We start from the raw sequence: 15,699 nt of genomic DNA, 5'->3' as shown, positions 1-15,699 counted from the left end.
AGAAATAAAGGAGTGTGGCAAGAAAAGAAGTGGATGATCTGAAGCTTTAATTAGGTCATTAGAAAAAGTATATTACATATATAAATAACAGTTAACATTATCTAAGACATTATCTAAAAACCTGACAGATTGTCCCATAAGTTAAAGATTTATACTCACTTGTGAGAGAAACTGTTGGTCAAAATAGTATGATAGATTATCATTTCAGCACTTCATTATATTGCAGGTCCTCCAGGGTTAGATGGACGACCAGGCCTTTCTGGAGACAAAGGAGTTGAGGGACCACCTGGGTTGTCAGGTGTGCCAGGACAGAAGGGCAGCAAGGGTGAGCCTGGCCCAATTGGCCCACCAGGGCCCTCAGGGATTCCTGGTCTTGATGGACGTACTGGACCTCAAGGCCCTAAGGGGGACAATGGTCTTCCTGGTGTGCCAGGACAGCCAGGCCTTGATGGCACTAAGGGAGAAAAGGGGAACCCAGGGCCTGAGGGACCTCGTGGAGAAATTGGAAGAACTATGAAGGGTGAAAAGGGTCTCCCAGGTCTTCCTGGCAAACCTGGAAGAGACGGATCATTTGGAGAAAAGGGTTCTAAAGGTGAAGTGGGATACCCAGGATTACCTGGACAGCGTGGTCCCGCTGGTGACCCAAGTCCTCCAGGTTTTGATGGAGCAAAGGGTGACCGTGGACCCTCTGGTCCTGCTGGGTTACCAGGACGAGATGGCAGACCTGGTGTTCCAGGTGAAAAAGGTTTGCTAGGACCTCCTGGAGAGAGGGGCTTCCCAGGCCAGCCAGGTCCCCGTGGCCCAGAGGGCCCTAAGGGTGATCTTGGGTTCCCGGGTGCTCCAGGTCAGCCCTGTGCTCCAGGAGCCAAGGGAGAAAGGGGAATAGCTGGTGTGCAAGGTCTTGTTGGGCAGAAAGGCAATCTGGGTCCCAAAGGATTTGATGGATTGCCAGGAATTGATGGCCGACCTGGACTGCAGGGAACAAAGGGAGAGAGGGGATTCCCAGGCATCGAGGGTCGCCCTGGAATTCCTGGACTAAAGGGCCAGCGAGGTCCACCTGGCCCACCTGGACTAATAGGACCCATGGGACCAGCAGGTAGCCCAGGTATGCCTGGTATGCCTGGTATCAAGGGAGACCGTGGCTTTGATGGATTGCCAGGAGCAGGGGGTCCTCCAGGAATGAAAGGAGACAGAGGCTTTGCTGGAGCACCTGGACTTCAGGTAAGTTGTAAACCCACAAGAAATCTTACTTGTTTTTTGTATTTATATGGTTTAAGGATTTGGTTCATGATCATATTGTTCTGACTTCATATCCATATTTATCCAATTTATCTTTAAACTTGTAAATGTTCCACCTCTGGATTTAGACTACTCCATTTCTCAACAGTTTGGATGAGAAGCTAAACAAAAAAATATTGACCACTAGGCTTTTTCAACTTAAACCTCATGCCCTCTTGTTTTTCCTTTGCCATACAACAGTAAATCTTCTGTTGACTTTCCTTTATCCCTTCATTCCTTTGAGCATCATAATCAAGCCACTCCTTCCTTCTCTTCTAAAGCATTGGAAGGTTGTTCCTTTAATCTCTGCATGAGAAGTCCTAAGTCCTAGACTTGAAATAGTCAGTGTCACGAAACTGGGCACTTTTAGGGAAGGACTTGTGGACAAGGCATCATTGCTTGGGTGATGGTCTCATGCACTCATTAGCCTGTTGTTAACTTCTTCTAACGCGCAGTTAATTGACTTTGTATTCCTAGCAAAACCCTTTTAGAGTTATAAGGTACCAGATTATATTGATAAGAATTAATTTTATGACATCTTTATTATGTAATGTGTGTCACACTATTATTTATAAATCTGAATGACATTCATCCTTAGTAAGTCAGAACTGCACGTAAACAGACAATATCCAGTGACTGAAGCAGTAAGGTTGATATTTTGAAGGCCTGTGCAGGCAAGATTTTTTTTCCCTACTTTTCCTACTCCTACAAAGTTCTAGACTACAGTCTACACAATGTCACTCTTTAACTCATCTCTTGTAAGATTTCTTGGTCAAAATGTATAGTGATGATACACAATGATATTGTAAACATTGGTCTAAGACCTTTTCTTCTCTTTAATCATTTAGTCATTAACCCCCTTTGACCACAAAAGTTTTTCTCAGGAGATCCCCCTGAACACAAAAGTCAGCGGAAAATTAACTTTGAAACTGAGAAAACATCATAAAAGGTGTTGTATAGAAAATTTTCTGGCACACCCTGCTGTGAAATTCATTTTCTAGGTTGTTGCATTTGGCTGGAATTCCAAGATTCCACCAAAATTCCAACTTATTACTGGTGCGACGTACAGGAGACATGAAGAGTCTAATAGATTATATAGCTGTGGATACAAGGTTGAGGCAGGATGTAGTGGATGCAAAGGTTGTGAGAGGAATGCATGGTGGATCTGATCACTTCATGGTATTAGCCAATATTAGGATAAAAGAGAAATGGGAGTTCAGACGGAATGGGAAGAGGGGAAAGGGTAGAAAGGAACTAGCAAGTGACAATGACAGTGGCATCATATGACAATGGCCACAGGGAGATGTATAGGAGGAAAGTGGAGGAAATATTTGGAAGAGCAAGAACAGGGATAGAACACAGCAGGAGTGAACAAGGTTTATGAGGTGAAAGTACAGGGAGAGTAAGATGTTGGTATAGAGGCTGGTTAGGGAAAGTAAAGAGAGAGTGGATGAGGATTTTGGTAGGAAAGTAGTACCAAGTTATTTTTTCATTCATTCATTCATCTTTGACGCCTGCTCCTAGGATCTCCCACCAGGGGATGGCCACGGCAGAAGAGTTTCCATTTCTCTCTATCCAGACACTCCCTCCTTGCCTGCTCAGAGTTTCTCAAGGATCTTTCACCCCTCTCCCTGACATACTCCTGCACCCTATCTCTCCATTTCACTGGAGGTCGTCCTCTAGCATTCCCTCCCTCTATCTCACTCACATACACCCTCCTGGTCATCTTACTCTCCTCCATTCGCTCCATGTGGCCAAACCACTTTAAAGTCTGACACTCCACTTCTTCCACCACTCCACACTTCTTCCCCTCACCCACGTGACACATTCCAAAACGTTCATACACACTTTCGTTACTCATTCCATCCATTCTACTCACACCACATGCACTCCTCAAATAACTCATTTCCACTGCCTGCACTCTAGACCTCTGACTTTTATTCCAGGCCCATGTTATTTTATAACACATATAAAGTAAACAATGTTGAAATATTTGATTGCAGGGTCCCCCAGGGTTTGATGGAAGTAAGGGTGAGGCTGGAGCAAGCTGCAGAGAGCAGCAGCAGTACTACTCTGGTACACTTGTGGTGAAGCACTCACAATCTACACTTGTGCCACAGTGTCAGGCTGGACATTACAGGCTATGGGAAGGTTACTCTTTATTGTATGTGGAAGGAAATGAAAAAGCCCACCACCAGGATCTAGGTAAGCTCAGATTCCAAGAAAACAAACTTTCATTCCACATTCTTTCTGACTATTTCCTATTTGTGTTTCAATAACAGCAGATTGTTCAGCAGTCTAGTATAATTTTATCCTAGCCATACAAATATGTGAATGCATAACACATGTCATCTCAAAATTTTGCTTCAAATTCATGACAGTTATGTGTTATTAAAATTGTATTGGAGTCTCCATCTTGGGAAAAATCCTTGCCCATTGATATCTGTATTTCTTTGTTAATGAAGACCTAGACACACAACCTCTGCCCGAGAAGAATGATTGCTATGTCCCATCAAACTAACACTTCTGTCTGTCAAAAACCTTTTATATAATCCTATCACCATATAACACTGATAGCAAGACTAAACCAAAACTGCTCACTGCTCCATATATATCAGGAACAAACGGCTGATTTGGGAAAAGGTAGAGTACAGTTACATTAGCTTATTCCTGTTAAGTGTCCAGAGTTCAAATCCATGGCAGAAATGGAATAATGGAATCAACGCCTTGCTACTACATTAAATTCAAGCTACAGGTTCTAGACTACACCAAAGAACATGCCAGTAAGGCAGCTGTGCGGTATGTTGGTCAGCCATTAACTGAGAAAAATGGTGATTTTGTACTTGATTCCAGTTCATACTATATTTACAAGCACCAACTCATATGTTTTCCCTTACAAAGCTATCTTAAAATCACTTCTAATAAATTCATGATTAAACGTAGTAAAAAATCTCTACCAAATTAATAATCTTTTGACTGTGGGGACAATGTCTTCTCTCTGGACCTTTAACCCCCAGTGTAATCAGCAAGTCCACTACAAGTATGCTGAGTCCAATCAGGCAATAAGAAGCTAAAGGGTTTGTAAAAGAAAATGACAGATACTACTAAATCCAAAGAGGGTGTCTTATTTAGGTTGATGATCTACATAATTTTTTTTTGTATTTTATGTTCTTATGTTTAGTAAATAACCACACAGCAGCCTAGAGTTTGCCTCTTGTGTTACACTATACTGTACCTGACATAGATTTTTTTCTTGTTTATACATATTCTCCTGACTAAATTCTATCTTCCACATAGTTTTTATCAGTAGACTTTATATCATTAATATTTTTCTTCAGATAAGACATTGAAAACCATGGAAAGGAATGAAGCATGTTATGGAAACAGTTGATATTTCCCACAGGTTCTTTGTTTTATTTCAAAAAGTATGAATGAATAAGTTATAATTGCTAATTTCATGTATGACAATCATTATTTACCAACAGGTCTGGCTGGTTCCTGTGTGAGAAGATTCAGTACAATGCCTTTCATGTTCTGTGATTTCAACAATGTGTGCAATTATGCTTCAAGAAATGATAAATCTTATTGGCTGTCCACCAGCGAAGCTATTCCGATGATGCCAGTTTCCGACATTGGCATTCTTCCATTCATATCTAGGTGAGTCAGTTGCCATACCCTTGCCAAGATCAATCAAGAGGGGATAATCATTGCACATTCTAAGCAGGGAGATCTGCAGCTTGGGAGAGTGGTGCCAGAGAAGAGGGAAATCATTGCTTACCTCTGGGAAAAATCATATTACTTGTCACTTTGCCTTTTTGATCTTGCTTTGATATACCTCCTGTCCTCCTTTCAGCCTTCCCTTGACACTACTACTTGTTCTAAACCTCAGATCAGGCTTGGCAATCTTTTTTCAAGTGTGTGCAAATTTACTATTTAATATGTATAATAGACACTTTTCTTGTGGGTGCGACTGTTCACTTGTTTGACACTTTTTGCCATCACAACACCTTCCCTTAATCCATTCCACATGTCTCTCCCACTATACAGAAAACTGGATTTCTTGACACCATTTAAGCACTTTCCTTTCACCAACTTCATACTATGTGCTCCTTCCACATGACTCCTTTTTCTAGTGGTATACGGGAGAAGAGATACGCTCGCACTGTCCCATCTCTATATCTACAATAATCCAACTTGGCCTTAAATTCATGAATCGTCTCTGTGTGGACCACATCTCTTTCCAGGCCGTTTCAGGCCTCCATCACTCTTCATGGAAAGCTGTTCTTCTTTATGTTTCTTTTACAGGCTTCCTTTTTCATAATCCTTCAATGGCCTCTTGATTCTTTTGTGTCCCATTATTATTAGATCTTCTTTGTCTACTTTTCCCATCCCACTCAGCACCTTGTATACCACAATCAGATCTCCTCTCTCCCTCCTCTGTTCCAGTGTCGGTAGGTTCAGCTGCTTCAATCTTTTCATATGTTAAGTCTCTTCGTCCTGGAACCAGCTTTGTTGCTCCCTTTTTAAGTTTTTCCATGCTTTACCTTTCCTCTTCTTTGCTTCCAGACATAAATAAAATAAATATTGAACCATACTTTTTGCCCCAAAATAACCGTACTGTACCGTCATATTGTACAGAACCGTACCATACTACATGCCCTGCCCACTATGTCATGAGGTTATCTGTGACCAATTTTAATACTATAGCTCCCCATGTATTTTCTTCACCTTCCACTTCAAACTTTTCCCATTTGACATTTTTACAGTTGGTCTCCTTCCTCTTATGCTTTACTTGCACCTTCTAACAGGTTGTTATAACTTCCATTTGTCCAGCTTGCTGTGTGTGGGGCACATATGTCACCATTACTGTCAGTTTTTCACTGCATTTCAACTGCTGTAGAACACTTAAAATTTCCGTATTTTCTGGTCCTGTTCTCACTTAGGATGTGCACTAAATCACTTGCTCTAAGGCAATGGTGTGCAGTCATTCCACTCAAACTACACTTGGAAGGTTACAAATTCGCTTACTATGCTCATATTATTCATGAACATAGTGCACAATTCTGTATCATCAAATGTTCTTTCTACAGCTCATTTATATTCAAGCACAGGTTCATTAATGCAACAGCAGTACCGAAGGTCTTTGAAAGACAGTTTTGTGGGAACAAATAAAAATATAAATTATGCAAATAGAAAGTCATGTCGATTCAAATAGGTATGTATAAGAAATTCCTGATTATCTCAAGCAGTAGTTTGACATTTTTAGTTCCCTTGTTTCTTACTGCTCCTTTCTACTTTCAGATGTGTTGTCTGTGAGGCACCATCCAATGTGATAGCAGTTCACAGTCAATCCCTCTCAGTTCCTGATTGCCCTCGGGGATGGAGCAGCATGTGGATTGGCTATTCCTTTGTCATGGTAATATTGATCATTCTTATTTATGAAAAAATTAATTGACAATGATATAGTGTTAAGGTACTTTTTTATGTTGATAGTAACTTATAGTGTGCCTTTTTCAGCCCACAGGCATAGTTTTACTTTGCTTCCGTGCTTGCTAAAATACAATGTCCACACTAATACCATTGTATTTGCAGCACACTGCAGCTGGTGCTGAGGGTGGTGGACAGTCCTTAGCAAGTCCTGGCTCCTGCCTTGAAGACTTCCGAGCAACACCATTTATTGAGTGCAATGGATATGGAGGGACGTGTCACTACTTTGCAAACAAACTCAGTTTTTGGCTTGCCACAATAGAAGACAGAAATCAGTTTTCATCACCAGTATCAGAAACTCTCAAGGCTGGAAGTCTGCTCACAAGAGTTTCAAGATGCCAAGTTTGCATTAGGAACTAAGTATGGAAGGATAAAAAAATATTAAAACTTAAAAAAAAAAAAAAAAAGAAAACAAGCACAAGCAAATGACTGATGTGGCAAAAATTTCAGAAGCTCTACTGTCCCATTGTGAGTTTCCTTGCTTGCAGATTTACTTTACAGAAAATTTGTGTAATTAAATTTTGTCAATGTCTAGTCTACACAGCTTCTTGCAGAATGCATTCTTGAAGTTCATTAAAACGGACTTAGAAACTGCTATTTAAAGTTTATATTATGCTTATCACCCAAGAACTCTTACTAGTCTCAAATATCCTGTTCCCTCTATTATCAGTGTCCTGTGTCGCCTGTTTCTGCTCAAGTGCTAAGTGCCCAGGCGGGCCCTACTGGGATTCAAAGGGACGTACTATATTCTTGCTGTCAATATTTCTTTTATGAAAGTATATTATTATCCTTCATTGTAGCAGTTATTACAAGGGGTATTTAAAAGATTTTTACAACTCCCTTTATTGATAAATTATCATAGTTTAGCTTGTTATGTTTTCCTGGTGCTACATGTCGATAAGTCTAGGTTAAGTATTAACTCAATGTTCATATTTTTATCTTTAGAAATATTCAGAGTGACACTGCCATCGAGAACCTCCTCCTGTGTGAGGTTTTTCATATAATTTTAAGAGACTCACTCTTGTTAGGCATTCTGAAAGTTGCACTTTTTATTTCAAAAGTGCATACTTTGTACAGAATACTACCTGTATATGGAAATCTTGTGATCTTTCTTTATTCTCCATGTCACTGCCATAATATAAAATTAAATCAACTTGATGAAATATGTCCATTTGTATCACTGTCAACCTCTAGCCCATGCATGACATTGTCTGTCTCATTTTTTTTAATAAAACAAAATACAAAAGATTATACCTTCTATTAATCATTCCTAACATAACCTTTCCATGGACATATTTCATCCCAACTTTACTGATAACTATTTTCAGTTGGTAGTCACATTTGTCCTAGGTGAGGAAATAATAGCATGACATGTAAAATTGCAAAAATTAGCAAATAGTAAAGATAACATGGTGTTCTACTTAAGATATACTCAAAAACAAAAAATCAACATAAGTTGTGTTGGTTTGGATTGATGTAAACATCTTACTGAGTTGCCCCAAAGTCTACCCTGCTCTGGGCAAGGTTGCTTCTGTACTGTAAATTTTCTCTGAACATTCTCTCCCAATAATGTGGGTGTTTCTGACGGATCTCCACCCTGCCCAACTACGACATCACCCTCAAACTGTTGTTCTATCAAATCCTACCTTATGCTGCAGTCTTTCTCTCCTTCCTGCTCTGTATCTCCATCTCTTCCTTTATACGTATCTTTTCATCACATGGCTGTACCACCAGTCTTTTTTCTCCGGTACAGTAATCCCTCCTTATAGGCAGATGTTAGGTTCCAAATTGGACCGTTCATAAGGTAAAGCTGTGTATAACATTTCAAGTATAATAATACATTACTACAGTACAGTATATACTGGGTAATGACAGAAAATTAAAATTTACCCTCCTTTACTCAAATTAGTTTTCTTTTACTATAAAATGTGCATTTCCTTCCGATAGTTAATCTTTAATAAAAACATTGTCAGTTATCCTAAATACTCATTAAACCAGTGATGCATAAATTCATTACAGTAGAACCTCGTTTATCCGGCATGAACGGAGTGAAACTCGTGCCGGATAAACTGTTTTGCTGTTGTTTTGAGACTAACTCCTATAACGCCAGTAGGCTTTCTTGGTTGGGCCTGGTGGTCGGCCCAAGCCCATCATGGGCCAGGCAGTGTTTATAGTAGTGCCATCTACTCTTGGATGGTAGTCACAGATTTGAACCCACATCATCCATGATGCAGCGAAATGTGGGACTGGCGCACTAACCACTCAGCCACCACCTCCCCAATAGAATAAAACTCCAATAGAATTGCTAATAAAGTAAATACATCCTATCCTACCAAATAATAGGCCCAATGGTCCAGGGGTCACATACTCAAAACACGCCTTGCTGACAGGCGCCAGTTGACAAAAGCCGCCGTTTGAAATGGCACACCAACGGCCCCTTTCATTTCGGCTGGATCCCGATACACGAACATTTTCAAAGGCGCCATTGGTGCACTGAATTGCTGAAAGGTGGGATTTCCCTCACAGGCGCCTTTTCATGAGTCAACCAATCACAGCGCCTGTGACAACTGTGGTTTTAGAAGTGTGAGCCAATCACACAGCACTGTCCGCAGCCGACAGCCACGGCACCAAGGAGTGGAGAGAACATTCTAGAATCCTCGCATGGCGCGGAGGGAGAAAACATGCGGATACAAGTGAGGGTGAGAAGTATGTCCATTGAGAAGCAATAAAAACAACACGTAGCCTAACACTCGGCAGTAGCCACATTCCCGTGAGCCCTTATCAATAATAACACCACCAATTGTTTTTATCTACTGAAGTAATGGAACTCCATTTACTAGCCTATTATAGTGTTACTTGGGGTCCACCTCACAGTGAGTGGATAAAACGGTATTATATAACCACGAAACACAATTCAAAATCCCTAGAAATCATTCCTAACTCCTTATTTGATTAGGTAATATAACTTTACTACAGTGCTGCCACCCAGTAATTACTCTTGAAATTATGTGTTTAACTCAAAACCAAGTTCTGAGGTTGTACTTCATGTAATTGTGAGCTAGGAGACAGGCAATTTCCTCCACTGACTTGCCACAAGGTGCCTTTGCCTCCTCACCAGCAGCTCTGACCCTATCTTTCCTCAAAGGTGCTTATGAGCCCCGTTTTCAAAGATGGCACCGTCCTGCCGAGCTTTTGTTTAAGCACCTTTCAGGGAACAGTGGTGCGGAAGGGCGCCAATGCCACGAAAGGCGCCTTTGAATGTTTTGAGTATGCGGCCCCAATAATAACAGTTAAAGACAGCTGGGGCCGTATCCCGTTCCCCGAAAGGTGTAGTCACACATTTTTGGTTTAACACGAGTTGATATTTAAGGATGTGTTTAACTAACGCGATATGTTCGATTTAACACAAGTTTCATCGATGAAACATTATTAATACATTAGTAGGTCACGGAAACAACAAAAACACACGTTCTCATTTTATTTAAGTTTGTTCTTCACCTGCGTCGGCCACCATCCGTCCTCACCCCGCGCTCCCGTCACCAGCCGCTCCCTCCGGAAAAAGTACCGCACTACCGATTTTTCAGTACTGCGCCCACCTCTGCCGGCAACCACACAACAAACCAGCACTCCAACAGGCCCAGACCGGGGAATACAATGAAGCAGACTGCAGCCCAAGAAACAAAACATCAATCACACCATCAGGAGAGACAACAAGTCCGCTACCACGACCATAAGTCACCATATAACGTCCAACACAACTGCACACCTACAATCTCGAACCACACCAACAGATGACTAGGGCAGCATTGCCGAAAATGGCTCCCTCATCATTTTAAGTGTTGCCAACTGCTCAACTTTCCTCAATCAGTTTTAAACAAATGAGCAGTTATGAGTCTAAACTACCTTTTACCCGAAATATCTACTTACACCACAGCTTGGAGTGGGACTTTTCCTTCCTCAGATGCCCTTCCTGCAAGCAGCCCCAGTTTTCAGCTAAGGCTCTAGGTGGATTGCCAACCATGGCTAACAAGTCCCACCTGCCTGGGTTTGAAGTCAGAGCTGTCCCTCTCCTATATGGATTGCCCACCATGGCTACGAGCCCCACCTGCCCAGATTGGATTGGTGGGCCATGCACACAACACCTCTGGAGCTCCAACCTGCTCCGAGATCCTCCAAAGATATAGCCGGTCCCAGTTATCGAGGGTGTCATGAGGAGCCATTCTTAAAGGTCTTGACAAGGAAGAGACTTTGTACCATCAGGAAGGACTTAGGTACTCCTCTGCTTTCTTTTTGTTAGAGATATCTGACATCTGCAGCTGAAAGCAAGAGATGACAGCTGCAAGTCAGAATAAAACTTCAAACACTCCTATCATATTTTCAACTCTGCTTCAATTTGTTACCTGACAAATACTCTTGAGATAAACATGTAATGATATACAAAGCAAAGTTCGCAGAACGCTTTGAGTGAACTTTATAGTATGAGTTGTCGTGCTGGGGCATTTGGTCATGACGCAAACCTGATGAAGCACCAATATTGGACTAATCCTGACACCACCAAATCCTACATGTCCCAGGATAAGGACAAAAAACAAGAGGAAACAAAAGTACAGCAAGGAATACCAGCCCAGTGGATTCTAAGTGTCTCACTCTGGGCAAGTGTCACTGAAATTACATTACACAAAATCGTAATAATGAATGAAATGACAATTCATAGTTCTATTGCAGAATGATATTTATTGATGTAATGATGTTATCATTTTTCATATTCTTTTATTGTAAGCAACATGGCAGATATGATACAATGAATCATTTTGGCTCCTGATATTTCTTAAAACCCATAATGCATCAAAACCATTTTGTATGTTTAACAACCCAAAACCAAAAATAAAAGTTCATCCAAACCTTAATATTACTGGAATGCCCCAAGAAAGGTACTTTTATTCCATCAATTACTTTTGCTTTCTTTCATCCATAAGGCCTTGTACAATGTAGTTTAAATGTTCAGAAAATTGTATGAAAGAAAAATTTTTGACCACACGACTGTGGGCCGCAGTGCCCATTGCCTTTTTCTTATTCTTGCCTGTCACAAAGTTCTCCATTGCCTCAGCAAAAGCCTCTGGAGTCTGATGGGTGAGGAATCCCGTTTCTCCACTCACTACAGTCTCTCGTGGTCCTCCACTGTTGACAGCAATGACAGGCGTGCCCATGTACATGGCCTCTACTGGCACAATGCCAAAGTGTTCCTTGTCTGGAGTGTAAAGTAAACACATGGCTGCCTTTAGCAGGGCTACCTTTACCTTATCTTCAGGAGATTTAAGGAAGGTAACTTTGTCTGCAATACCCAGATTCCTGGCACTGTTGCCCAGCTCAGAAAAGTGTTCAACATTTTCTTGCAGTCGGGGATCATAGCCACCAGCCAGAACCAGGTGCAAATTAATAGAAGACTGCTGCTTTTCACTTCTCTCCACCAACAATTTGAAGGCTTCCAAAGCAAGATTCAAATTTTTCTTCCGCTCAAAACGATTTAAAGATAAAAACATACACGTATCATCAATATCAAGACCAACATCATGCAAGGTGAGAGAAGAATACTTGTCAAACTTGTCAAAGTCCAGTGATGGGTACAGAACAGAGGGTGAAGCTCTTATAGAGTGGAAGGTCTCATGATACACTGAGGCTGTAAAGTGGCTGTTGACCAAGACACAGTCTGCTAGGCTGGTGGTATACTCCTCCAAGGTGTCCAAGAAGTACCTGTACAACTTTTTGAGAAGCGTGTGGCGCTGCGTTAGAAGCTGATCTGGGAAATGGCAGTAAAATAATACCTTGGCCTGTCTTTTCAGCCTGAGGAAGGGGATACAAGCTGAAACCTGGTCCACAAACACAATATCAAAGGCCAGGTCACTCACCAGTACCAGATAAAGTGCCACGTATACCATGCGCAAGTATGCCCAAAATGCCATGAAACGACCACAAGTGGAGCGTGGCAGCCAATCTCCAACACAGGTTACCTTCAGTTGGCCATCTGTGGTCTCAGGGAAGCAGTGCGTTGGGTCATGGTGGGCAGTGAACAGATGCACCTGATGACCCTTTCTGCGCAGTGCTAAAGCAGCATCTACCACCAGACGCTCAGCCCCACCAATGCCCAGGTCTGGGTGGAGAAATGCCACTACCACCATCCTGCTGAGCATTGATGTAGAATACACACTCACAGCTCCTGAAATACCCCAGCTGCAGCAAGGGTGAAAAAAAAAGACATGAGGAAGTGGTCTACATTTAACATAAAACTTGTGAATAATAATACTGACATAAAACTACTTAGTGCTATAATCATATCTATATGCTGCAATTACAATAATTTTGTCTTTGCGGAACAGAACTGTCAGAATTAGTTACTGCATCCTCACTCACCCTTACTGCTCCTTACCTACAGTATACCTCTTATAAGAAATAATCTGATGAGACATTCCAGACTGTAAGCCATGACCCAGTAGGTCTTTTATTTATCGTATTTGCTGGTGGAAAAGTCACACCTCTGCATAAGACGCATAAGAATGCAAGATGGCGCCACTATAAACACTCGCCTGCACCAGAACAGGCTGGGCTGACCATCAGGCCCCACCTGGAAGAAGCCTTGGGCCGACCATCAGGCCCCACCAGGAAGATGCCTACCAGCGCAACAGGCAACAACGTAAAAAAAAAAAAAATAAATAAATAAATAAATAAAGACAGCCCCTATTTTACAGGGATATTTTCAAGGATATTAGTGTTTCATTCTCAATTTGCCAGTTCTTGTTTTCCACATGTTGTACGGGACCCCTTTCTTTTCTTCCATCTCTTCTTTTTGAAAAGGAAGAGATGGAAGAAAAGAAAAAGGTCCTGCGCAACATGTGGAAGGTGGGAATTGGCAGACTGAAGAGCCTGGGCCCATAATGGGCACAGCCACACACGCACAGGCCCCGATGAAGGTGCCATTTGGGTGATGCCAATGAGGGGGCCGCACTGCCAATGCTCATCATCACCATCACTATCATCAGCTGCTCGAGCCCAGCGTGCTGTTGGGGCTGCTCGCACACACGCGTCTGGCTGCCTGGATCTCACTCATCATGCTTCCCGCGGCCAATGGAAAGGCCCAGGGGGCGGGTAAAAGTGAGACTGGGAATCAAGGACCACAACAAGGTGTGAAAAAACCCAATTTTAGCAGCCTTTTCCTTTTCCTTTCAAGTCATATCACAATTTCAGTTTTCAATATAAATCAAATTTTTTGGGTCCCTATCGCAAACTTGAAACTCGCAATTCTGGAGACAGTACTGTACTATAACAATGGCTTTCAAAACAAGGTACCCATATCATGTTAACAGATAGGGCAAATTAATAAGAAGTAGCCCACAAAGTCATGTGCAGCCCAATCTAACAACACTCCTATGTACGTGTAGGGTAAATCACGAGGTAATACCTAATCTAATGCAACATAACCTAGACTGAACTCAAGTAACCTAACCTAACCCCTGTGGGTGACATTGCGTGGTTTCTGTACGTGGTAAAAAATCCCTGGATGTAAGGAATTTAGCTAAATCTAGGGTATTTTTCAACCCTCCAAAACTCAAAAACTATGTGCTTGCATCGCATTCCGTGTTCCCACAGCCCCACAGGCCTCCTAGCCAGTTCTGAGTGAGAGGGGTGAGTATGGACACCCACCAGAATACCTAGACATATTCAGAAAACAAATACACACTCACTTGCCACCACAACACAGACACTAACAAGTACACTTGATTCACTTCCCTCCCCTGCACACCCGACTCCTCGTTACCCCAGCAGCCAACCCTAATATGCGTGTTAGGCACCTGTACAGTTGCTGCGCATTAATTATCAAGATACCTGAAGGGTAATCACTCCGCGGAACTTACTGGCGAGTCAACACCTCAAGCTATACCTACTTCTTCAACGTTTTGGAGTCTGGTTAAGCCATGGGACCACGTCCTCTAAAGCTCCGGTAGTGCAGGTTGCTTGTGGCTGATGATGTCAAGGTGTACCCCGGGATAGAGCTGATCCTGGCGACTAAAATCGACTTCGGCAGGAAGAGTAATGTGTGCTGTCACGGGTGTCGTGTTCCTCTCTTGCTCTTGCTCTTGCTGTATAGCCTATAGGTGACCCGTTGGAGTAGGCCTTCATATCGGCACAACCTGTAAAAACAAAAACAAAAAAAGCAGTATCTATTAAAAATCTTCCTATTCCCTATTTATTACACACTATATCTTTTCCAGAAAACTCTTCATGGCTTCTATATTTCTCTCATTTGCTTCATCACTCAGTCCCAGCAGCAGCAGCATCCATTCCCTCTCTGTCCTTGCAATCCTCCCATTCACATCCCAGCCCACCTCACTCAGTGCCACCCTCATCATCTCCGTCCTTTCTCTCCGGTACCTCCCACACACCAGTATCACATGCACGACAGTTTCATCCACACCCCTGTCACACATCTGACACACTTTGCTGCGGGACTCAGATCCCACCTGTAATTTCTTGCATTCACATACATACACTGCGCTCGAGCTTGGAAGAGAAGATCACCACCCAAGCTTCCATCATATCAGCTGACACACTGCGGGGCTTCCTTTTCCTTGTACCACTCCAAAGTACTCTTACGCTCCATCGCATGTTTCTACCTCCTAAGACCATCACCTTTCACTTCACTGTCTATCTCTCTCTTTCACTTTCTCACATCCCATTCTAGACCCTCGATCACTGTTCCTGTCAGTCACCTTCCATTCAAAGAAACGCCTCCCTTCCTCTCTGCTCACCCACCTGATTCGCTATATACCACTGTCACCAACCATTCTCATGCAGTTCTTAATCCATTTGCTCTCATGCACACTCCACAAGTAAACCTTCCGGGCCAGTCTTGCGTCATCCATTCGTTCCGGTCTTGGTCTT

General features: G+C 42.3%; 2 protein-coding genes across 2 annotated transcripts in view; one reads left to right on the top strand and one right to left on the bottom strand.

Annotated features, from left to right (window-relative positions):
- Positions 1-8,664, top strand: part of LOC126984122 (collagen alpha-2(IV) chain-like) — a 64,408-nt gene extending 55,744 nt beyond the window's left edge. Inside the window, exons 23-27 of the mRNA XM_050837507.1 lie at positions 227-1,221; positions 3,282-3,483; positions 4,764-4,935; positions 6,580-6,694; positions 6,871-8,664. Coding sequence (XP_050693464.1) covers positions 227-1,221; positions 3,282-3,483; positions 4,764-4,935; positions 6,580-6,694; positions 6,871-7,125 — 1,739 coding nt within the window. The 3' untranslated portion in view covers positions 7,126-8,664. The remainder of the gene's footprint in view (positions 1-226; positions 1,222-3,281; positions 3,484-4,763; positions 4,936-6,579; positions 6,695-6,870) is intronic.
- A 1,564-nt stretch (positions 8,665-10,228) lies between these two features.
- LOC126984222 (alpha-1,3/1,6-mannosyltransferase ALG2-like) lies at positions 10,229-15,692 on the bottom strand. The gene is made up of 3 exons (XM_050837752.1): positions 15,571-15,692; positions 14,703-14,948; positions 10,229-12,993 (listed from the first exon to the last, which is right to left on the bottom strand). The coding sequence occupies exon 3, from the start codon at positions 12,951-12,953 to the stop codon at positions 11,715-11,717; it is 1,239 nt and encodes a 412-aa protein (XP_050693709.1). The 5' UTR covers positions 12,954-12,993; positions 14,703-14,948; positions 15,571-15,692; the 3' UTR covers positions 10,229-11,714.
- Positions 15,693-15,699: the final 7 nt, after the last annotated feature.

Source organism: Eriocheir sinensis, chromosome 56, assembly GCF_024679095.1.
Source record: "Eriocheir sinensis breed Jianghai 21 chromosome 56, ASM2467909v1, whole genome shotgun sequence".
Classification (NCBI taxonomy): Eukaryota; Metazoa; Arthropoda; class Malacostraca; order Decapoda; family Varunidae; genus Eriocheir; species Eriocheir sinensis.
The sequence above is the reverse complement of the archived record's forward strand: the minus strand, read 5'-3'. Positions and strand labels throughout refer to the sequence as shown.